The sequence below is a fragment of the Lissotriton helveticus genome, chromosome 1_1 (genome assembly GCF_964261635.1).
Source record: "Lissotriton helveticus chromosome 1_1, aLisHel1.1, whole genome shotgun sequence".
Classification (NCBI taxonomy): domain Eukaryota; kingdom Metazoa; phylum Chordata; class Amphibia; order Caudata; family Salamandridae; genus Lissotriton; species Lissotriton helveticus.
The window spans coordinates 380,216,494-380,242,173 of NC_136057.1; the positions used below are offsets into that span (position 1 = coordinate 380,216,494).

Consider the following 25,680-nt stretch of genomic DNA (forward strand, 5'->3'; position numbering starts at 1 on the left):
TAACAAATTTGCCACCACTGTGAAGTGACCTTTCCAGTACATTGTTACTGTGTTTATTTCGTGGAATGACTCCTTAGACATTCACACAGCATCTGACATCAAATTTCAGATTCCCAAGATATTACAGATGGGGCTGGCATGCAAGATTTCCAGATGTTTCTGTACTGTGTAGGATAACTAAATGTTACTATTTGAGATCTAATTTTATTCCCCGTGCTGAACAGTGAATAATTTGTAAAACAAATAACTGCAGGGGTCCAAAGTCTTTCTTAAGATCCTGCTGCCGGGCTTGCAAAATAGCAAGGATTCCTAGTCTCTATTCTAACACATGCCTCTTTCTTCGACCATCCTAAGCTTCCTGTCTCTGTATTCATTGGTTGCTTTATGGATAAGAAGATGCCTTGACTTGAGCAGCCTCCTTCTCTTCTTCCCTGTATCACAGTGGCCTATGCTCCATCGCTGTATTAAACTGTTCTGGATGTGCTAAACAACCCTCTTTTTTGCAGCCCTGATATTTTTTAAAAGAAGGTATTTTTTGTTTTTTTCCATTGCATTATGTGTTTATCTGTGTCTTTATTAATGGTTTACTGTCTTTATCTTCCAGGTTGTGTATGTCACTGCTACATTTCCTTACCTCATGCTTCTAGTTCTTCTAATCAGAGGTGTCACCCTGCCTGGAGCTCTGCAAGGGATCCAGTTCTATCTTTACCCAGACCTGAGCCGACTCAAAGACCCCCAGGTAAGGAAAGAACTTACATTGTGCACCTGTTGCAAATTCTAGTATTCAAATGTTTGCAGACACTTTGAGCCACTCTATGTTTTTAGTTCACATACCCATGTGTCTACTACATTCTGTCTCAGAAATGTCCCTATGACAATCAACTCGAAGTACTCTGTTGGGTGTCAAGAAAAACAAAGGTATACGTATATGGTGAAGCATGGTACCCTTTTAGCATGGTTTGTAAAATGTTTCTGCACTCACCAGGCCTGATTTCCAAAGGTAAACTTAGTGCCAAAAGTCTAAGTTTACAACTTTTGATATTCACAAAAATAGGTTGTGAAAAGTATCTTCAAGTCCGCCCTCAGGGCAGAAACTCCACATTCAGGGCAGAATCTCTGCTCTGAGTGTGGAAATTCCACACCACACCTGGAGTGGAGACTTCAGGTGCGGAGTGTAATCCCTGCACTCGGGCGGAGATTTTGCCCCAAGTGTCGAGATTCCGTTCCAAGTGCAGACGTAAAGATACCTGTAACATACCATTGTGAATACTGAAAGTCGTAAACTTAAACTTTTGGTCTAAGTTTACCTTTATGAATACCAACAGTCATAAACGTAGACTTTTGGTCTAAGTTTACCTTTGTGAATCAGGCCTACCATTGGGAAACTTTACTCAGCCTCTAGTCCAGGACTGGTACAATATTTTAATTTGGGACGAAGACTTGCACTGCCTCAACTAACTTCAACAGAACGGAGGGAGCAAAGTGAAACCCTCTGTGAAGGTATTAGTTAACGTTTAAGCTTTTTCATATTTCACAAATGTGCCAATTTTGGACACACAAGATTTATATGTTTAGTAAGAGAAACCTTTAAGTTTAAAGGGTAGAAAAAAACAAAACAAAACAAGGGATATACAAGTTAGACAGTTTTGTAACAAAATCTTTGCATATCGAAATACTTGAAATGTTCATGTGTTACGCTTCCACTTCATAAGTTGCCAAAACTATAAATGGGAGAAGAAGAACAAACATATCAAGCATTAAGTTAAAGGCCTATATTGAGAACACAGTAATTAAATCAAAAGTGCTAGTTCTTGGTAAACGTTTGCCTCTCTACAGCAGCTTAAAGAGAGTGCACATGAAAAAACTAACAGAAAACTTAGCATTTTCCTCTCCACTAATAATATTTTATGAGCAAAGACAATAAGTATTATGTTTGTATGGAGTGTAGAACAGGCAAGAGAATGTCATGCATACCTCAAATGTATTCCCTTTGGAATTACCTGGCAGCCGGGGTAACGATTGTAAACAAAACCATCTGAAAAATGCATGCTATTAAAAAAAGGATTGTTTTCTTTCCTGTAGCGTCCATGTTTTTTTTCAAACTTATTTTTATTGACATTTGGTCCACATAGGGCAATACTACAAATAATACATTTAAGCAATTTTACAATGTGTAGTATACCAAGCGGTGCCTAGGCTGAAAATACAATAAACAAAAGGAAGGCCCCCTACTTTATACATTATGTAATTTAGAATACAGTTTCAAATAATTCTATGGCCTGAAATGTATAGCCATCAATCTATCTATGCAGGAACACTCTAGTATTTTGCTACAAGTTGTGCCGATCAACTCCTTCCAACCGGAAGGTACCCCCAACTTCTAAGCCCTCCCCCCAATCTAAAATAAAATATTTGAGTGGTGGTGGTCATTGAACTGTGTGTCTCCGGCCCTGACATAAACAGGGCAAACCCAGTGGCTATACCTCGAATTGCTGGAGTTCATTCGAGCTGTTTCCCCTAAATGGCCCAGTGACTGTGTGTGACCTAGAATTGGCATAGGTGCATGACTCTTATGGAGGGAACACAGACTGTCAGAGGAAGTCCCTTAGTGAGGTAAGTGACTAATGGACCCATTTGTATTCAAAGTTTTTGTAGTCGTCCCGAAAATATTGGTCATTCTTTCAAGGCATAAGAGTTTCCAGAGGCGCAAATGCCATTGGGAGATGGCTGGTGCCCCTTTCTTCTTCCACGCGGCCCCTATCGCGACCTCAGTGGTCCTCAAACAGGTCCACATGATAGTTTTGTCTGCCTTTGGTGTTCTAGGGCCGGGTTCCTAATGCCCAAGAGGACTTCCTCTATGGAGGTTGGTATCAGATACCCCAACATGTCCTTAATGTGTGGTAGAATCTCCTCCCAGAAAGGTTTTATTGTGGGGCAGTCCCACCATATGTGTTGAAAGTCACCTAAAAGACCACACCCCCTCCAACATAGATCAGAGGTCTTCGGGAATATCTTTTTTAAGTTTGGTGGGGTACAAATACCAATCCGTCAGAGTTTTGATGTGGGATTCTCACAGCTCCAGTGATTAAATTTAGTGATGTCATACCAGAGTCCCGCCCATTCCTTATCGGTTATCTCTCTTTGTGCCATCTCTTCCCACATGGACATGTACCTGTGCCTTGGGTATAGTGAAGCTGAGAGCAGGGAAGTATATAGGAAAGAGATCACCCCCCTCATGGAGCCCACCCACTGTACAAACTGTTCGAACGCTGTCCGCTCTTGCATGGTGCCCTTTCTATTCTGCGGGGCGAGGGCCCAGTGTTTGAGCTGTCGATAGTGGAAGTGTTCACCTGGATCTAGGTGGAACTCCCTTCTGCAGTTTTCAAATGTCAATATGTCATAGTTATGGCAGATGTCTGACAACATAAGACATCCTCCCTCCTTCCATGGGGTAAAAGGACCCTTGTGAAGTGCAGGAGTGAAAGCCAGATTGAAATGTATCGCGGTATATGGTGACGGGAATGTGGTCCACCCTTCTGCCCCAGAAACTGAGTCCCAGTTGGGACGCACAATTGAAGTGTGGAGGAGATTGTCATTTTTTGCCTACCGTCATCTGGAGGAACTTCCCTGACCAGCTTGGGGGGCCCGTCCATAGGGGACTGCTGAGCGGATCTCCCGTTGCGTGCCTCTTTTCCTGCCCCGTGGGCTGTGCGCTGCCCAGGACTTCACCTATCAGCGGGCAGCGCTGTCTCGCGAGAGGCTAGAGACACGCCCCCCGCCCCCGGTTCTACAAACACTGCCGCAGACCACCGCGGCGCGGGACGCGCAATTGAAGTGTGGAGGAGATTGTCATTTTTTGCCTACCGTCATCTGGAGGAACTTCCCTGACCACCTTGGGGGGCCCGTCCATAGGGGACTGCTGAGCGGATCTCCCATCGCGTGCCTCGTTTCCTGCCCTGCGGACTGTGCGCTGCCCAGGACTTCACCTCCCAGTGGGCAGCGCAGTCTCGCGAGAGGCTAGAGACACGCCCCCCGGCCCTACAAATACTGCCGCACACCACCGCGGCGTGGGACGCGCAATTGAAGTGTGGAGGAGATTGTCATTTTTTGCCTACCGTCATCTGGAGGAACTTCCCTGACCAGCTTGGGGGGCCCGTCCATAGGGGACTGCTGAGCAGATCTCCCGTTGCGTGCCTCTTTTCCTGCCCCGTGGGCTGTGCGTTGCCCAGGACTTCACCTACCAGCGGGCAGCGCAGTCTCGCGAGAGGCTAGAGACACGCCCCCCGCACCCTACAAACACTGCCGCAGACCACCGCGGCGCGGGACGCGCAATTGAAGTGTGGAGGAGATTGTAATTTTTTGCCTACCGTCATCTGGAGGAACTTCCCTGACCAGCTTTGGGGCCCGTCCATAGGGGACTGCTGAGCGGATCTCCCGTCGCGTGCCTCGTTTCCTGCCCTGTGGGCTGTGCGCTGCCCAGGACTTCACCTCCCAGCGGGCAGCGCAGTCTTGTGAGAGGCTAGAGACACACCCCCAGCCCTACAAACACTGCCGCAGACCACCGCGGCACGGGACGCGCAATTGAAGTGTGGATGAGATTGTCATTTTTTGCCTACCGTCATCTGGAGGAACTTACCTGACCAGCTTGGGGGGGCCCATCCATAGGGGACTGCTGAGCGGCTCTCCCTTTGCGTGCCTCGTTTCCTGCCCCGCGGACTGTGCACTGCCCAGGACTTCATCTCCCAGCGGGCAGCGCAGTCTCGTGAGAGGCTAGAGACACGCCCCCCGCCCTAGGCCCTACAAACACTGCCGCAGACCACCGCGGCGCGGGACGCGCGCGGGCCAAGGGCGGGCCCGTCCTAGCCCATCTGTGCCCGGATGAGGCTGGGCTGGGCCTAATCCCTTGGTCCTCTGGTAAACACACCCACACTTATTGGACTTTGCTTCTTCTGTTATTTGACCTGAGAATTGTATAATCCCCTTCCTCTCCCTGTGATTGTGGAAACTACAGATTTATATAGCATAATGGGCAAAAGGAAATTACCAAGCCCAAAACGTCTACAAAGTGCTAAGGCAGGGGTTGATTCGCAACAAACGTTATTGAATTATCTGACGGGGCGGTGGGGGTCCTCGATAAACAGATATTATCTGTTGAGGAATCCATTGAAGCAGGATCTTCTGGGGGAGCTTACAAAACGCACCCCTCGACGAATCTCTTCAACCAGGCAGGGCACCTTAAAAGTAGTTCAGTCTAATGGCTGTGTCCACCTGGACTCTATTGATAACGACTCCCCCACCCAACCACCTCAAAAGAGGCTTAAAAATCCAGGCGCAGCAGATAATCAAATTACTTAAAGACAACCTGTAAAGATTCAATCATTGAATAAGATCCATAAACTAGTTAAACAGACACCACAAGGGAAAAAACGAGGGGGCCAAAACAAGGGTCAAATGAAGGGCAAGCCTATATCAAATGATAATGAGGATAAACACAGCGATATGAAAAGTTTGATAACACTGGTGGAGAGATTAGATCTATACTTGAGAGTCAGGCTGGACCAACTTTCGTCTAGACTTACCATAGTGGAGGAGTTTTTCTTAAGTAACAGCACTAAAGGGGAGGCGGCAGGTGGTTGCTTGTTACCCTAACACCCAGTGGGTTTGGGCGGGAGCATACACCCTGGGTGTGATAAACCTCCCTTATCAGGGCCCCGTATCAACATAGAAAGAATTGACAATAGAAAAGAGAAGACTTCTACTAAACAAATCCCCGCCGAGAATGGGACGAGTAGGCAGGTTCTTGAACCATCAGGCACTCGAGATTCCATGCAAGAGAAGGGGGAGGTTGCCCCCATTTTAAGGCGGATAGGCGCCCCCGACCTAGCCCAACCAATGAAATCTATCGACACATTAAGAAGCCATGCCCCGAGTAAACTACAACAATATGGGGGGCAGCGGAACTTGACTAGCCGTCTAGATCTCCCTCCGGCAGTCACCCCATATGTTGTGGTTTTGGCAAATGTACCAGAAACGGGGAATACAGAGGAAGAATCATGGGTCTCCTTGAGAAATAGATCTCTCCATTGGCTGGGTAGGAAGGTAGGTTTGACAAATCAACTTTTCAATGAATTCAAGATGGTGCGAAGAGTACAGTGGGTGGGTGGCTCGGAAAAAAGATTAACTAGAGATTGTTTAGTTTTAAACTTTGCATCTCCGTTACTGGTAAAAAAGATAATAGCAGCTGGTGAGGACCATTTTTTAGACCCAGTAGGAATAAATATTTTACCTTTAGAGTTTTTCTATCCCCCTCACGTACGGCACAATAATGCCCCTGAACTTGGTTCCTATATATTTAATGATGCAAGGAGGTACTTCGTGCCGATTAGTAATAGATTTAACCCTCTATCAGGTCTTGAAGACAACGACTGACTGATTGACAGCCATTTAATTACCACGGGCCAAGGGCGAATAGTGGAAGGTGTGAATTTACCTGATTCCCCAATAATTTTAGATCACTCTGTTAATTTACCAGAAAACAATAACAAAAAAGATGATTTGGAGGTAGCCCAAAAAGAGGTCCTGTCCACACTGTCATTAGATGGTAATAACGGTTTAGACCCATCAGCTATTAAACTCATAAAAGCGTCCAGTAACCCAGACGCTTTGAAACTTAACATTATCTTCTGGAACGTGGCAGGTCTTCGATCGAAATTAATCAATTACGCTTGGCTAGAACTCGCAAGAAATTACAATATTTTATGCCTTCAGGATACTTGGGCGACCACAGAATTACATCTCGAGGGCTATAAAACCTTCTGTTCGTGTGCTCTTTCGTCAATTTCAGGAAGGCCACAAGGTGGGTTAACAATTTTTTTTCAAATCTTATTCTCATTGAAAAAATTGTTATTTTAAGATTAGAACCTAATTTCCAAATTGTGACCCTAAGAATAACCAAGTCTGTAAATTACTTTCTGGTCAATTTCTATAATAATTTATCGTCACCTGAATTACTAATAGCCCTGAATGATATTCTGTTTATATTACAGGATCAAAAGAATAAACACCCCAAAGAGAATTTTAAATTAATTTGGGGGGGAGACTTTAATCTATCCCTCTGTATCAACAATACTAATAGAAATTGTGGAATATTGGATGAGCATAACAACACATTAACCCATTTCATTCACTCACCCATGGGCACTCGTTTGAACGAAATCATGGCTGCCTTAGAGATGGGGTTTGCTAATGAATTAATGGCTCCCCCGGTTCCTTTTTCAGCGACTTTTAATGGTAGGGGTTCCCATAGTGTAATTGATTATATTCTGGTGACTAGTAGTATCGAACCAAGCACCCAAGATGTTGTAACTGTAAATAATGCCACAAGTGACCACTATCCAAACACCATAACAATATCGGTCCCAACTAAACAATCAAATCAGACCTTATTAAGTAACTTGGGACAACAGATGTTAATATTGGACAGGTTAAATGGCTTTGCATTAAAATGGGCAAAGATTAACACAGCTGAGTTGTCCACAAAAATAGTGAGGAAAGCAATGCCATTGATTGATAAATGTTTAAATCCTGATACACCATCCAGTGAGATTCTGACCAGTTATGTCACTATCACTAAGACAGTCCAACAAGCTCTTTTCCAAAAAATAAAGGGGAAACATCAAACAGAGAGGGGATGGATTAACAGCACTTGTACCAAAGCATATTCCTCACTGAAACTTGCATTACACAAATTACCCAGGGATAAGGAAATAATTACTAAACTTAGAAACATCTATAACAAAGCTCTAAAGGATCGTAAGTTGGAATTAAAAAACAAACTCTGGGCCCAATTGCATAAAAGTTGCGTTATGAAGGATTCTGCAAACTTTTGGATGGTTGTAAAAGCTCCCTTCTTACGTGGCGAAACTGAACAACCAGCGATAGAGGTCGCGGTAGACGCTGCTGCATGGGTCAAACACTATTCTGAGATTTTCGGACACAAATCTAGTGAGACCACTGATATACCTGATTCTGAGGGGCAGTCATCTGTTTTCCCGATCCCTCTAATGGATCCAGGAAGTAGAAGAAGCCCTGATAGTTAGTAAAGACGGGAAAGCTCCAGGACCGGACGGGGTCCTGGTGGACTTTTTAAAATATAATTTAGAAATATGGACCCCAATTCTGACTAAGGTACTAGAAGCTGCTTGTACAATAGGCTTATTTGATTCATGGTCGGCCTCGATACTCGTTCCAATTTTTAAAAAAGGCGACCGCCACAATCCTGCATGTTATCGTCCTATCTCCCTCCTTAACTCCCTTCGCAAGGTGGCAGGCCGAATTCTTCTTGGCAGACTCCAATCCTGGGCAGAAAATAACAATATAGTTGCTGACATACAGTACGGATTTAGAGAAGGTCTGGGAACTGTGGAGCAAGCGCTTAATTTGTCCCTCCTAATGGGGAAATATGTTGGAGCTAAGGGTGGCCAACTATATATGGCCTATGTTGACCTCACAGCCGCTTTTGACTGTGTAGGCCATCCCAAACTATGGGCTATCCTTGCAGAATTGGGAATTGACCAATCGCTGGTCAATTTCCTTAGAGAACTTTACTCTGGCGCAACGGCCAGAGTAAGATATGGGCTCAAAGGTGAACTCACGGCGTCCTTCGGGGTGAAGAGGGGGGTTAGACAGGGTTGTGTCCTGGCTCCCTTCCTGTTCACCCTTTATACAAACGGGTTAGAAAAAGCTATGCCAGAGGGGGGCCAGGACATGCCATGTATCGGAACTCGTCAGATTCCAGCTCTTCTCTACGCCGATGGCGCCGTGATTTTAGCCAGAACACCTGTGGAGCCGCAACGTAACGTAGAGAGGTATCGGAACTTTATGAAAGGGCTGAACCTCAGAATTAATATTAAAAAAAACATTTACTATATACGCAGGCACGGGGTTTAAGAAAGCAAAGGATATCTTCATTGATAGTGTGAAACTGGAAAGAACACATACATACCCATATTTGGGGATTTTAATAGACAATAAATCCTCATGGAAGCAAGCGATAGAGGCAATAAAACTACTATTCCTAAGGGCAACTACAGCCCTGATATCTTTTGCACAAAGGTTGGGGAAAAGGTCAGCTCCCGAAATGCTTAAAATATATCAAGCTAAATGTTTAAGTGTAGCTTGTTACGGAGCAGTGGTTTGGGGTCATGGGAAGGTCGAAGCACTACAGAAAATAGAGAATTCTTTTCTGAGGTATCTGTTAGTATTACCCCAAAGTTCTTCATCTTGTTGTCATGTAGAACTAGGCTTGGCATATATCTCAGATATCATCAAAATGCAACCGTTACTTTTATGGCACCGGGTGTGGACCTCCCCTAAAAATGACCTAACATGAACCCTTCTCAATTATTGCCTTTTACTACAAAATAGCCATAAAATTAGCTGGCTTGCCTATGTAAAAAGTTTTTTTTACAATCTGGCATTAGAGAAGTACTATTTGTTTCCCCTGTTTATCGCTGAAGTTTCCAAAGCCACCTTAAAGAAGATTTGCATGTCACACCTTGATGAGCTAAGATTAAGCTCAGAGAGCGGAAAGAGCTCAGTCCAGCACATTCTGAATATCCAGACCACCTTATCTGTTCAGCCCTACTTAACATTTGAGATGTGTAATTATGATAAACAATTGCTGACTCGCCTCAGGCTCAACATTTTTCACCGATTGGTTTCATTTCCCCATGTTAATGACTGGTCTAGGAATCTTCTAGCCTGTCCGTGTGACAATGTTTCCTCCAAGTCCCCGATACACATTGTGTTATTCTGTAAATTTTATATAGAGCCCAGAAAGATTTGGATAATTCCAATTTTAAGAATCATGGGCCTACGTTTCTGTCGCCCAGCTTTTTTAGCTCTTCAATTTGCTGAGGTTGACTTCTACGCAAAAAGTGTGGCTCGCTTCTTGAGATTTTGCGTTAGGCATAGAGCAAATCTTGGCTAATAGTATTTAACAACTAGTCAAATGGGAATTGGAACCTGGCTTTCTTTTCTTTTATTAAGAATACTGATGAATTGGGAATACTAACTGTATTTTATACTGTTTTTAGTCTCATTATTTCTATCATGTTTTATAATTTTACATTGTGATTATTGTATTTTTATGAACTTTTATGGTTTTCTGTGAATTTTGAAACCGAATAAAGTATTTTGAATTTGAGTCCCATACCTTCAAAGTACTGTGGGTGGGTGTACTAATGTAAGCGTTGCCTGGCCTGTCGCCTTTGGGTTTCCATATGAGATCCCATATTGTCCTCCCCGCTATTGCCCTATCCATGTGCAGCCAGTGCTTTTCTGATTCTCCCTTTGACCACTCAGTCACTATTCTCAGTTGGGCTGCTTTGTAATATAGGCGAAAGTCTGGTAGCCCTACACCCCCTGTTCCCCTAGCTTGCCTCAGAGTGGGAAATGGAAGACGGACCCTTCCCTTCTGCCAGATGTAGTGTATGATTAATGATCGAATTGTGGGGAGAGGTTCCCTGTCTAAGTCAATAGGGAGTGCCTGAAAAAGATATAAGAATGTAGGTAGTACTGTCATTTTAATCGCATGAATGCAGCCCAACCAGGAGATAAAGAGAGGCTTCCAGCTTCTGAGGTCTTGTTGGAGCTGAAGAAGAAGAGGTGGGAAATTGGCCTTATAAACGACCTGTATACCTAGTTATTGCATTGAGCATTTGGTACATTGAACGGGGGTGCTCTCCCGTAGTTTATTAGCCTCTGCAGTCAGAACCGTAAGATTAAGTATGAAGGATTTGTCAAGATTAACTTTGAACCCCGCCACTTTCTCAAGTGGCGAGGTTCAGTTATTTTTGCAGAGCGTTGAGTGAGGTCGTTAGTTTGGTGAGGGACAGCAACACATCATCTGTGAACAGAGAGATTTTGTGTGTGTCTCCCCTAAAGGGAATTCCTTTTATCTCTTGAGACTCCCGTATTCTGATTGCCAGAGGTTCAATGCTTAGTGCTAATAGAAGGGGTGACAACGGGCACCCCTGCCTAGTCCCTCTGGTAAGTGGGAACACGGAGGATGCAGTCCCGTTGACCTGCACTCTAGAGCAGGGTTGTACGTAGTTGGCCATGATCATATTTATACATTTGGTTCCGAAGCCAAAGTGTTGTAGTGTGGTAAAAAGAAACTCCCAATCCACCCTTTTAAATGCCTTTTCAGCATCCAGGCCCACTTGACGCCTATGGCTTTTTCAATTAAGTGTATTGTTCTCCGTATATTGTCAAGGATCTGCCTTCCTTTTATGAAGCCTGATTGATTAGGATGGACTAGGTCTGGCATCAGGTAAATGAGCCTCGCCGCCAGAATAGCAGAGTACAATTTAGCATCTCATTTCAAGAGTGCAATGCGTCGGTAGGATGCGCAATGGATCGCGTTTTTCCCTGGTTTAGGAATCACTGTGATCACTGCCTCTGCCATAGATGGGGTAACCCCTATCTCCTCAGCCATGTGGTTGAAGAGCTGCATTAAGTAGGGAATAATGTTGGGTGCAAATGTTTTGTAAAAATGGGACCCGATGCCTTATTGGATTTAAGCGCTTTGATTGCTGCACCTCCTTCCTCCTGAGTAATAGGAGCAGTGAGGGCATCATTCCAGATCTGGGTGGCTTGTGGGAGTTTCAGTGACTGTAAGTACAGAGTTTCTTCGTCCGTGTCTCGTGGGTCCCCTGTATATATTTTCTCATAAAATTCCCTAAATATAGGGGCCTTTTCAATATCTGAGGGCAGCGATATGCTCTTCTAATTTTGTATACCCCGATATATTCTGTTTCTCTCTTTTCTCTAAGCTGTTTGGCTAGGTATATACCTATTTTGTTCCCCTGTGTGTAGGAGGTCTGTCATAGATGCAACTAGGTATATTCCACTCTGTTGGTGCTTATTGATCTTATCTTCCCCCTGAGGGCGATGAGGGTGCGTTGCCCTGCCCTGGATGGTGTGCCCTTATGTTCCTTCTTCACCCTTTCCAGCTCTGTCTCCAGGCTCTCTCTCCTTAGCTATCTGTCTATTTCAGGTGGTATTGAGTTCTAGGCATTTACCGCGTATGTTGAACGTCGAAGTGTCTTGGGGTGAATTTAGTATAAAAAATCTGTAATTGCCTCCCTCAACGCGTCCCTCATCAGGGTGATCGGAAAGTACCACCTAGGGGTCCTTGACGCGGCATGCCCCCAACTCAAAAAAACAAAACGGGGCAATGGTCGGAGATCGTGAGTGGGAGAATTTTTGCCTCCTGGAGGGAACCCACAGGCATTGGCTAATAAAGACATTCAGCTAGATTCATCAAAGTCCCGTTCTGCGAGTCTGTAATAGCGATTATTAAGGAATCGCTATTACAGACTCGCAAAACGGGATTCATGAACAAATCGCAATTTATTTTGCGATTCCTACAGCTTCCTCATTTGCGATTAGCTAATTGCTAATCGCAAATAAGGAATAACTCCCCATTCATTCCTATGGGCCTAAAGGCCCATAGGAATGAATGGGAAGACATATCAATGTGCGAATCGCTATTAGCGATTCGCATTTTGAGTTTGCGATGTCAAGGATGCAGGGGTGTCCAAAGGACACCCTGTTGCACCCCTGAAATGATATTGGACGCTGGTGTTACACACACACATGTCCCAAGAACATGTGTGTGTGTAACATACAACTTAGAAAAATGCACTTAAGTGCATTTATCTAAGTTTCCGCTATTTACCACGAGGTTTGACTTCACGGTAAATAGCGGCCCAAAATTGCGAATTCGCAATTTTTACATGTTACATGAATTGCATTTAAGGAATATCAAATAGATATTCCTTAAATGCTATTCCTCACAAAATTAATAGCGATTTTTGCATTTGGGATGATGAATCCCAAATGCAAAAATTGCGCTCGCAAAGGGCCAGATTCTCAGAATCGGGACCTTTGCGAGCTGATTTTACGTTGATGAATCTATCTGATTATGGTATACATAGGAGAAAAAGTGTAATCTTTGGTCGTGGGAGAAAGAGTACGCCAGGCATCTTCAAGTCTGAGATTGTGGATAGTCTGCTTGGCCTCCTCAGGGAAGGAGCTTGTGGCTGTCCTGTGTGGTGGGTACTGTCTAATTCTACCTGCCAAGTAAGGTTAACGTCTCCCAAAACTATTGTCGGACCTTCTAAGAATTCTCCTACTTGATGTAGAAGTGATGTCAAAAAAGTGGGTTGGTCTACATTGGGTGCACATGTTGCGACAAATGTGCAGATTTTCCCCGCAATTTTCCCTTCACCATGACTATCCGGCCCTCTTTATTGGTTTTGATAGCTGCTGGTTGGATTTTGATTGAGCTATGAAACAGGAGCACCACCCCTCGTTGTTTAGTAGCCGTAGAGGACCTATATATAAGGGGATATTGTTTGCGGCATAACCTAGACTCTGCACACTTTAAAAAACTGTCTCCTGTAGCGCCACTATTTCGAATCGGTGATCTGTTAAGTATTTCAAAACTTTGTGCCTTTTAAGTGGTGAGTTTAATCCTCGTACGTTCCATGACACAATAGACGACACCATGGCGTTATTTAATTCCTACCTCCTCCCACATATCGACTGGGTCAGCAATTCCGATTTTAGCTCTACAGCCCCTAGCCGCTGGGTCTCCTGCTCCAACTCCCCACCAAACGGCCATGTGGGTCAAAGACTGAGTGTAAGGAAAATCTTTTGTCCACCAGCAACCCACCCGAACCCCACTCCCCCCATAAAATAAACAACATTGTCCACTGATGTACTGTATCCTATAAGTCACCACCATACCTACCCCCTCCCAACAAAAACTAATAAAGTAAAACCCCAACAATACCAACATCCAGTTGTATTGGATGAAAACTGGAAATTCAACGGTGTAAGTTAGCCCACGGCTGGGCATGTTGGGTGGTGACTCAACCGGAGTCCCCGCCTGTGCCCATCACAGCTTCTCAAAAGAGTTCACCATCGCTTGGTGCTCAGCTGAGGGAAAGCATAGGTATACTTCAATCAGGGCTTCTGCTAATGTCCCCAGGTCACGCACTGACCATTCAAAGATGTTCTAGCTGGGAGATACACCACTCCCTCCTAAAATGATGGTTCGTAAGATGGATACCTGAGAGTGGTCAGCCACTTCCAGCTGGCCCCACCCTGCAAAATGACCTCTGGAGTTCATTGTTCCGGTGAGGCATTCCCTTCTTTGGAGTATACCGCACCTTTGCTCGCAGACAGTTCACATACAAGCTCCGTAGGTAGCAATGATCATTTATGCCCTCCCTTCAGGCTTGTGCTCCTCTGCTGGTTTCTCTGGCTGCCTCTGCCCCTTCCCCCTTGCCTATCTCGTGTGCTCACAGTATCTCCAGAGGTGCGACCCAGCACCCTCAGACCATCGAGTTCCATGATGTGGCGCATCTTATTGTTGTATTCGAAGCTCAGTCCAAACGGATATGTCCATCTGTACTTTATGCAGTCATCGTGGAGTTTCATTGTGATAGGCCGGAACTGTTGACTCCTTGCCAGTGTCGTGGTTGCCAGATCTTGGTACACGCTGCAGTGAAATCCCTGAAAGGAGATGTAGCTCTTTTTCTGGGCCTCTTGTAAGACGGCTTTCCTTACCTTGGAGGAGTGGAACTTCGCGAGGATGTCTTGTCTCTGACGTCGATCTCCAGTAGCCTGTCCCCCTACCCGGTACGCCCGCTCCAACTTAATCTTGAGGTGTTGTGGGCTGAGAATCTCCGCGAAGAGACCCAAGGAATGCCTCCAGATTTTGCCCCTCTGCTCCCTCTTCCAGGTGCCAGATCCGAATGTTGTCTATTCGGGCTCTGTTTTCTAAATCTTCCGCCTTCAGCAGGGCGAGCTGTAATGGCTTCTGGAGCTCATGCATCTGTTCTTGCGTATCCGCAGTCCGTTTGTCTAGGTCTTGGGTTTGGATCTCTAAATCCAGCGCTCGCGTGCTTACCAAGTCCACATCTTGTTGGAGCGTAGCCACCTGAGCAGTCAAGTCCAATTTGAGTTGCTCGATGGACGCTTTAATGTCCTGGTTAAGCTCTGCGTGCAGGTCTGTCCGAAACTCTCGCAGGGACGCCATCAGATCAAATCTCGTGAGTGCAATGGTGTCTGTACGCCGGTGGTTGTCTTTTCTTTGCAGTTGGAAAGTAGTTGGAGACTTTGGTAGTCGCCTTCTTTGATGGCATAAGTGCGTCCTCAGTGACCCCCTTGTGTTTATGCGCGTCGAGGTGATCGCAGAGAGCGGGCACCACCACCTACATTGTGTTAGGCAAAAGCAGTGTCCTGACAGCAGCGTCTGCACTCCCTAGCCCCCTGCACACAGGACCGGAAGGTTGATAATGGCAGTCTATAGAGGGGTAGTCTGTGGGACCGAGGCACAGCTCTTCAGTGCTTGTAAAGTGTCTCAGCTGCGTAGGGAGCACAAGGCTCTGCCCTCCTCACCTCAGTACTGCTGCATTTGGGCATGTAGATTCACCAGGGGGGTATCACCTGCACTCCCTCGTGCATGTAGCATTACAATATGGCTCTGACAGGTCAGGTAGCTCCCCTGTCTGCCCCCTATTCCCAGGAGAGGTCCGCCCTACCAGGACCTAAATTGCTTCTGCACTTGTTTGGATCCCCACGGACCGCTATGGTGCCTCTACTGCTCACCGGCTACTGAGGCATCAACTTCCCTCATTGCAGTCACCGCCCTATAGCGTCGCAGCCCCAGCCTCCAGGTAGATCATTTTCATACGCGGTGAGTTGTGCTCCACACACCTCTTCTGTGGGCATCTGCAATAGTGGGAAGGCTCCCTTGTTTCAATCCAGCCAAACGGGGAGAGCATCCATTGCTTAGGGTCCTCTCCTCTCTTCGGGGGAGCCGGCCGCCATTTTGCAGTGCCCTGCAGTCGCGACCCCAGACCCTGGTGATTTCAGATGTGATACTTCTCAGTCCGTTCACCCCTCCTGTAGGGGTCTTGAAGAGGGGGTGGGATCCCCTGCTCTTGACCGGTCGCGCTGATGATTCAGGTGTCTCTCCTCACTCCACCAGGGACGGCCGCCATTTCACGATACTCCCTCGCTGTGCTCCAGGACCCCGACAGAGATCACTGGGGTGTCTTCAGTACAGCTTAAGCGCTCAGGATTTTGGCGCGGACCGAGAGCCGAGGCAAAGCATGTCTACCTGGCCATCTCGCCCGGTCTCGCCCCACGTCCATGTTTTTAAATGCTTTTATCAATAATCTTGCCCTAGTGCTGCCTGGCTACTTGCCGACTCCGTATTCATGTGGTGACCAGTTTGGAATGATGGAGTATGTAGAATACCATACTAAGATGGCGTGACCCAAGATCCTTAAAATATGTATACAGTGCAGTATGTTTACCATTAATGGTGCAACTGCCACAGATGCTAGGCCTAAATACACAACGGTAATGAAATTGAAATATTTTTTTTTAACCCTGAATATTGATCAATAGAAGTTTGAATAACATTGTATCATCTGCAATTGACATTAAACAGAATGACACATCTTTATTATACCATGGGCAGAGTCAGCTTAGGCCAATTATGCAGTTGACCTGGACACTACAAGTTTTAAAATATCACTGCATGCCATGAAAATGCCTGAACACAACAGAGTTGTTCTTGCCCTTTAATTTAACATGGAGGCAACAAATAATGGTGAAGAAAGACACTATGGGGGATTTGTTCAAACCACCACTTCAGAAACGCAAGGCTGCACGATATTTACAGGGATATTGTGCAGCCTTACGTTCCCCCCCATGCTGGCGCTACACTTAGCAGTGTAGCGCCAATATAGCCACCCTTGAACCATAGTGCAAGGGTGTCTGCCTGCAGGGTAAAGATTGTTTATGTACAGGAATGGGGACCTTCCTGTACATAAACAATCTTAGGCATTTTGCTTTTTCCATGTGTGCTGCATAAGGCAGCACACATGGAAAAAGCAAAGTGGCTTAACGCTGCCTTGTAAATAAGGCAAAGCCCCTATCTCCACCTCAACATTGTTAAAAGTGATGTTGTGGTGGTGATAGGGGCTTATACATATGCCACTATGTATACAATGTTAAACTTTGAAAAATTAGAAGAGTTGCCTTTCAAAGTAATCAAGACACCGTCCGCATTGTGGTTAATACACGGGGTGATCTCGTTATCAATTTTAATGTTTCCTTTTACATCTTGTTTGAAACGTTTTCCCATAGGCAGATATGAGTCTTTAGGGGAGAGTTTCATCAACGAATTGTGATCATTGCCCTTCGATTACAATGTGTAAGTTGGGAACAGGAGGTATTCCTTAGTGGAAACTAATGTGAATCTTTGCTTGGCCACTTATTAATTTGTAAAGAGATAACACTGCAAGGGGCGTGTAATGCTTCAGAAGCCAATCTGCTGTATTATTTGAGTGCCAGTTTCCTCAATAAATCCAGTCATGATATTAATTTCAAATGGAAGTTATTTGATGTCGAAAGACCAGGATTGCTATGGGATGAGAGCAGGTGTTCCGTATGTGGTTTCTTTTTCTCAGATAGTGACATGTTGTAATTCTGTTCTATTTCCTCCAATGCACATGGTTACAGAAGTGAGCTTATAGACTTCCATTACAACTTTCAAGGTTAACTTTGACAAAGTGAGCAGACTAAAAGTGCTATTGTTTCAGAAGGATGTGGCACATACATATGCCTGTGAAACCTTTGAATTTTGGAGGACGACCTTGCTCCTTGAAGTTCAATTGCTTCTATGCAAAAACCTGCCTCTGCATTTTTGGTGAACTTGTGGATCGCATATCTATGCTTCCAACACCGTGGGTGTGGTACACTTTTTTAAAGTGATTGGGTCTGGCTTGGTCAGCATGTTTCAGACCATTTTTTGATACCATTTTTTGAAACCATTGAAGAACTCGCTATTAGGAAGGGATGCCCCAGGCATATCCCTTCCTAATAGCGAGTCGCAACCCACATTTTGCGAGTCGGTAATAGGTTACCAACTTGCAAAATGTGGTTTGTGCATGGGGCAGACCAATTTTGCAGTTGCAAATGGGCTGAATTCCTCTTTATGACCACAAAACATGGTCGTACATCAGCACCTTGTTCTTAACAGTCCCAAGATGCCTCCGGGCAATAGTTGCGCTATACAAGACACCTCATTCATTCAGGGCTGAGAGCCCTGTGCAGAGCCAGGAAACTGAAATTGGGCCAGATTGCTAAGAAAAGAGATTATAAAAAGGCCCACAGAGCCTGGGAAGAAGCTGGCCTATCCCAGACTGTAGGAGAGTAGGCGAGTAGGAGAGTAGGCTCTGCTTCTTTTAGTTACCCCCACTTTGTGCTGATGTTTCACTGTTTTCGACTTAGACTGGCTGGGATCCTGCTATCCAGGACCCCAGCATTGCTGCTTTCTCCTCTAAATTGATTGCATGTACTTTAGGTACACTCCACACTGGATTCTGGGGTACCCTTAAAAGTCCCTAGTATATGGTATGCTATGTACCTGGGGCATAGGTACCCCAGAGCCCCCCTAGGGGCTACAGCATGTATTGTGCCACCCCTAAGAGACCACTCAAACTGACACCACCGGTCTGCTATTGCAGCCTGTGTAAGGTGGTGAATGCACCCTTTACTTAAATATAGGTTCACTATATCTACCATATATCAACCTTTTATCACTGCACATATAAACCTATCAGTCACCCAATGGCAGGCCTTATCAATCCTGAAGGCAGGGTGCTTGCTTTTATGTGAGAGGGTGCCCATGCATGAGCGGAGCCCCTCTGCCGCCTTCAGAACCTATTTTCTGGGGTTGTTTGTGATGCAGCCAACCATATACTTGCAAGTGCACTATAACCTCGCTGTAAATGCTAACTTTTAAAATGGCTGCTTAGAAACATGTCGTGTTTGGTGTAAAACATCTTGGAATCATACCTCCCTGCCTGTAACTGGCACGGAGGTATGATTCCACCCTCCTAAAGCAATACACTTGTACAACAGGTACAAGCTTTCTCGACCTGGGCATCACAAAATGGATGCTGCCAGCCACAGACACGAGTTTTCCCTCCTGCTGCTGAGCCAAGCTCGAGCAGGGGAAGGCTTGACAATATGCTTCCTGTCACAGGGAGGTGTAACCACACCCCAGACAGGCTTTAGTGCATTGGGGCTGGGTGGGTGCACTCTGAGAGTGCTTCGATGTCTGCACTGGGGGCACATTTGTTTTCCAAGTGCATCGTCTAGTTAAAACCGATTGCAGAAGCCATTGGCTCCTGCTCTGGTGCAAAACTGGACAAAGGACATGGGTGTAGCCACCCCTCTGTCCTGACCCTCCATAGGTGGGTCCCCAGAGTTTGTCCCACCCCTTATTTGGGTATGAAGGAGGAACCCAGGACTTTAGATTTTACCTGGACTAAACTCTGCTGCAGAAACCAAGTACTTCAACAATCTGCATGATGCTGAACGACTGAAGAATCTCCCTTGGAGTAAAGGAGTTGCTACCCTGCTAAGCATGCTCCCAAATGCATCTGACTGGTTTGCACATCCAAAGCTCCTTAGGACTCTGAAGATTTCTGCAACACAGGAGGTAGATTACAGAGATCTTTGAGGTTGATCTGCGTTCTCAGCAATTCTGAGGCCAGTATCCCTCGTGGGGACCCTGCAACCTGAAACCTTGTACACCGTGCTCTTTTGCAGCAGCATATGCTTTCCAGCAACCCCTGAAGCTGTGCTTTGGGTTACTTGTAGTCCTGATCCAGAGCAGTGTTTCCACTGAAGATTTCTGGCCAACACTCCACTAGCGTTCCGTGGACTGGTATTTTGTGATTCCTCTTGATGTCCCTTTGCGATCCCATGTCCGTTGGCCTGTGGGTCCCTGTGAAGGTAGCTTTGACTTTCCATGGGATTCCCTAGTTGCTCCAGATGTGTCCTGACTCTCCATTGCTTGGAGAGTCCCCAGGACCTTGCTGGTCCTCACCAAAGCGGATTTCCTCTCACCAAGTGGGTTGCAGTTGCCAAGGCGTGCATGTTGATGTTCCATCCGAACACTGACCCCCCCCCCAAGCACTTGACGTCCTTTGTGGGACAGCGCACCTCTGGACTTTGGTCATCCTTGACGTCTCCTGGTCAACTCCCCTGTAGCACCCGAGATTGGAGGGCATTCGTCTACCGAGCCGCTGGTCACCCTGAAGTGACCCAGACTCTGTCCCCTCTGCGTTCAGGTTCTTCTCACCTCAAATCCAGGCTTGGATTCCACCGGAAACATTTCCTCTCCACGGCAGCACCACTTTTCAGTATCAGGCCATTGAAAACGACGAAGATTCCCAACATCACTTGTCACCTATGCACCCGGCTATCCCTGGGTTAGGTAACACGAGTACTCCGGTGCTCACAAGGGTGCAGGCCTTAGGAACCTTCTATGTTTGAAAGGGTTTGCTCAAAGCCCTCTCCGAAGAGTCCTTAATCTTAATATTCCAACCGCGACTTTCTCATAGAGTTGTACAGAGCTTGCGTCTGTGTTGTCACACTGCACCCATCCTCCGTGGTCTCCTGTGTCACTACCTTGGGTGGTTCCTTGGGGTCCCAGCGATTCTACGTGCTCTAGGCACTGTGTCTAGTCAAGTCGTGGTTGTTATACCACTTTCTTAGTATATGGTTTGGTACCCCTTGGAGCCCACTGTGTATTGTGCTATTTACTTTCGTTCTAGTGATTTAATATTGTGCACTTTGTTCCCTAATCTCATAAAGAGGTTATGGAGAGTGTAAAAACATATGTTATATATATATTCCTTGTGTGGTTCTCCTTTCATTTGGTCATTCAGGAGGTTCTAATATGGTAAAACAAGCTGCTTTACATTCCTTCGAGACTTAGCCTAAAGGCTGCTCTCCATAGCTACCACTAGGATAGCTTTCAAAAAAGGTTGTCTTTAACCTAATCATCAATAAGGGTTGTTTTGGACTGGTACAAGGTGCCCACTATAATTAATGGTCAGCATATACCAGACCAACTTCTCACACAGACCACCTCCGAGAAGGAGGAATCAAGAGTGTGGAGATGAAGGGGATCACTTACCCCAGCATATTCTATTAAGGGTATTCTCTAGAACTGGAAGAGAGAGGAGCTAAGCCAGCACCAGATCTTCTCAAATGGCGCTCTGGCAAAGGAAGCTAGAGGCCTGTCTGGCAACCATAGCACTGGAGGAAAACGTACTTGCTCTTGAGGAAATGAGACAGCATTGGAAGAGAAGAAGTTCTGATTGGGCCTGAGGTCAAATGGAAATGGTGTCAATACAAATGAGGTCTGTGCATCAATGGTCAGCACAGCAGGTTGACCCCAGGACTAATGGCAGACCCATCGTGAAGTGGTGAGGGGCAACTGAGCACTGTGGCAACAAGGGAGAAGACTCTATGTGGAAAACAGGGGACCCCTACAATGATAGGTTTGCTATATGTAGGGAAACAACACTTTGGAAAAATTACACTTATAGCAAACATTCAATTAATAAGTGCCAGATCTCTCAAAACGACAAATTAGATAAAACAATTACAAAAAATATACGACCTTAAATGTACTACTATGAATATGGCAACACATTTTATATTGATTTATAAAACTATTAAATTTGGTATAGATAATTGTACCGAGCATTCTTATTTCATTAAATGTAGTCATTTTCATTTTAGATAAATTCAGTGCAAATAAGTAGATAATAAACAATATACATTAATACAGAAAAAACAAACAAAACATAAACATATACTACAACAAGTCACACTGGACCGGTCAATATTCTATTGTAGTAGGCAAAGCGGTTGGTTTTGACTACGCGCGTTTCGGCATTCTGCCTTCATCAGGTGACCGTCATTCGCACATAAACTGAACAAGGACAAAAAATAAGTGTTATAAATCAATATAAAATGTGTTGCCATATTCATAGTAGTACATTTAAGGTCGTATATTTTTTGTAATTGTTTTATCTAATTTGTCGTTTTGAGAGATCTGGCACTTATTAATTGAATGTTTGCTATAAGTGTAATTTTTCCAAAGTGCAACAAGGGGGAAGAGCCACACTGCCCAGCAGGAGGATGGATGCTGAGACAGGCCCCAGAACGACTCCACCCCACCAAAAGAATCACCCAGTAGGTGGAAAAGAGGTGAGGGTGCTAGATCCCAACACCACTGAATTTGCAGAGACTCTGGACGCAGAGAGACTGGTACTGATATAGGGCTTGTGTATGCTGCCAAAAAACAGCAAATAATAGAGTTTCCTCCTACTTTTTCATCACAGCCACCAAAGACTCACAGATGCCAACAACAGGGGAACACAACACGGCGAACTGAGCATCATTCTTTGCACCCAAGAACTTAATAAGATAACATCTGGATTGCTTATGTGCAGTGTACTATAAACTTCTGTGAATCGTGAATAAATAATTCAAATTACTAACTGTATGCTTTATGTCCTGGATGGCAAATCTTCTGGAATGGCGTGTGCTAGGCTTTTACCTTAGCGATGGGGCAGGCTCATGGCCACGGAGAGAAAACAGTCTGTCCCCCAAATTGATGCTGTTTGTTCCCATTTAGTACTCTCTCTTTCTTTGTCTACTTCCTTTGCTCCCATCCCCTCTCTGCTGAATTTCTCCCCTTGCCCGCTACACCGCCTAGCCCCCTGCCCTTTTGTGCCAGGTGACTAAGCACTCCTTCTCCCCTTGTTGGGGAAATATCCTACATTTATACTCTGGAGTCTCAGAGAACCCACTGAGAGAGTCCATAGTGCCAAGGGAGCCACTCACAGTTGTGCTATGGTGTGGCACCCCTTGCCAAAGCACTCCCTCTCCTCTTTTTAGGGAAGGATCCAGTATGTAGGCATTGGAGTCTCAGAGGCCCCTCTGAGAGAGTCAGCTGCGTGTAGGGAACCTCTCGCAACAGAGATGGGGAAATGATACCACTTGGCCCTGGTGAGGACACTGATCAACCAGATGTGCTGCCTGCATTGTCACAGCGATAGGATTCAAAGGACCTGGGCCAACCTGGCTCCTCCAAGACCCTATGAGAGTGTGTTACTTTTGATGGGAACTGGATGGCCATCCTAAATGGCCTAGAATGTCAGACGCCTGCTCAGTCTCAAGGTACATACCCTGGGCTGACATAAGGGTGAAGAGTAGGAGTGTATCTGCCACCTGAGGTGGTAGACTGGCACTCATAAAAACCAAGAGGCCCAAGGAATATCAAGAACAGGTGGGTGACTCTGTGCTAGCCCATAGGTTGGAAGTAAGGACTACTCCTGTTACCCAACTAGAGCATCCACCTGTCAGTGGATAGCTAGGGACCTACTTCCTGACACTGACAGCTGACAGTTGCCTCTACAGTGGACTTGTCTTTGAAGCAGCACTGGCCCTCTCTTGGGGGCCAAACCTGACCTGGCAAGCAAGATGGACCACTTAACTCTTTTGGTCATTATGAGGTTATTCACTTGCTGGGGTGTCTCTTTGGGGAGTCTAGGTTTATCTGTATTCCAGTTGGGATCTACAGGTGAGACAGGTTCCCCCTGGTGGACCAACTTCCCACAAGGATTGGGCTTGACAGGAAGATGCGAGGATGGAACTGACCCTGCAAGTGCAAAACTGCTTTCCACATGCTCTCTGCTGAAATATTCAAGGAGACCTACCAGGGGTATGGCTGTTGCTCCTTGCCTTTACCTTGTGGGGACTGTGTAAGGAAATACCCTTTTGCATGGTCACCCCCGCACTTTTATCTGGATTTGTTTGTTAGAGTATGAGCTCTGTCCATTGTGGCACTGCTGTCCAGCACCCAATGATGTGATCTGACCCCTAAAACAGGTAGAATTGGCTAATCTATGATTGGCATATTTACCTTACCTATAGGTTCTGTTAGACACCGGATCCCTGGTTGGCTGAGGTAGGTACCTTAGGCCAAATAGGGACCCTCGTTTCCACATCAGGGAAAGGAAGGACACCTTCTCAAATAGCCCCCACTCTCCCTCTTGGTAGCTTGGCATGAGCAGCCAGGCTTATCTTCAAGGCAAATGTGTAAAGTATTTTGCACATTCACATGCACATTCACACACTCACAGCAACCCAATGATGACACCACAAATAGACTCCATATGAGTTTCATAAAAACAAGTATACATTTATATAATAATATATACGATAAGATCACACAATATAAATCCAACATATGCATATTTGTAATATTCCTCCTGGCCAGTTGTTAGGCCAGCCAGCCCTTTTAAGTTCTGGCGATATTAATGAGCACTTCTAAACATTCCACTGTAGACCTAATACAGTGTTATGGTGTTTGTAATGCTAGAATCAGGCACTTTGCAATGTAGAAATAATGCAATGCGTACCGCACGATCAGGTACTTTGCAATGTAAAAATAATGAAATGCATAACCAACAATCAGGTACTTTGCAATATAAAAATAATTAAATGCATAACCAACAATTAGGTACTTTGTTATACATAAATAATGCCAAGCGTAATACACTAATCAGGCACTTCATTATGCGGAAATAATGCACTGCCTAATACACTCCAGCACCAATCACGCTGCCTTTGGCTGTCTCTTCACTACTCCTGCTGACTCGCAGTCAGCCTCTGTCAACAGTTGCGCCCAATAAGGGTACGGTGTAACAAAATGTGCAGCTCCTCACTCCGGCCCTGGTACTGGCACTCGTTTGGCAAGTACGGGCCGTGATACGAGCTGAAGCAGAGCCTCGCGCTGCCGGAATGAGAGAGGCCGAGAGCATCTCCCTACCAGCCTGCACCCTGCCCCAGGCATCTACACACGTTATCTGGGGGGTGCGACCTCACTCTCCTCTCCTCTTCCACCGACTTGGGCCTCCAATGCAATCTTTGCGAATTTCGGGCAGTGGGGCTCAGGCCCTCCATCAACGAGATTGGCTCGAGGTCTCACTCCGGCAACAGCGGGCTCAAGCGGTAGCTCAGCTCCTCCAGGGCTGCGGGTCCAGGCCGCTACTGCTACGAAGACCTCAGGCTGCCACAGGGCACACGCACACAGCATCGCTGAGTCTCACTTGAACTTCGGGTGCACGATCACCGGGCACTCCTCACGAAAGTCTCAGGCTGTATGAAACACACGCACACAACATCGCTGAGACTCACTTGGACTCCGGGTGCATGATAACAAGGCAATCCTGATGAAGGTCTCAGGCTGCACAAAGCACAGGCACACTGCGTCGCTGAGACTCGCTTGGACTCCAGGGACCATGATTACAGGGCACTCCTTACGAGAGTCTCAGGCTTCAAAAAGCACACGCACACAGCATCACTGAGACTCTCCTGGAAACGTTTGTCTTCCCAAGTTTCTGCAACAGGGGCCCAGCTCACCTCGGGCCCTTTGGGATAAGTTACTTCAGGACACAGCACAGCAAATTTCTTTCAAGCGGGGGACACAGCACACAACAAAGTCATTTAGCCTCTTCTTGGTTAAAACAGTAAACTGCAGGCCAGCCCCAGAACACACAGCAAGGGTCAGTCCTTTCCTTCAGTCTCTTCAGTTGTTTCTTCCTTAGCAAAGGTTCATCTTGACCACGAAGTGTGGAGAGGTGTGGCTCACTGGTTAGAGGCGGCAGACCTGTAAGCAGAGAACGGCCCGGGACCAGGGTTCAATTCCTGACG

At 45.9% G+C, this 25,680-nt stretch overlaps 1 protein-coding gene across 2 annotated transcripts in view; it reads left to right on the forward strand.

Moving 5' to 3' along the window:
- The window catches only part of LOC144769598 (sodium- and chloride-dependent GABA transporter 2-like), a 762,140-nt gene that overhangs the window by 493,338 nt on the left and 243,122 nt on the right, over positions 1–25,680 (forward strand). For both annotated transcript variants that reach the window (XR_013598730.1, XM_078653757.1), the window contains exon 7: positions 605–739. Coding sequence is in view for 1 of the 2 variants with exons in the window: in XM_078653757.1 (XP_078509883.1) it covers positions 605–739 (135 nt within the window). In the remaining variant the exon portion in view is untranslated. The remainder of the gene's footprint in view (positions 1–604; positions 740–25,680) is intronic.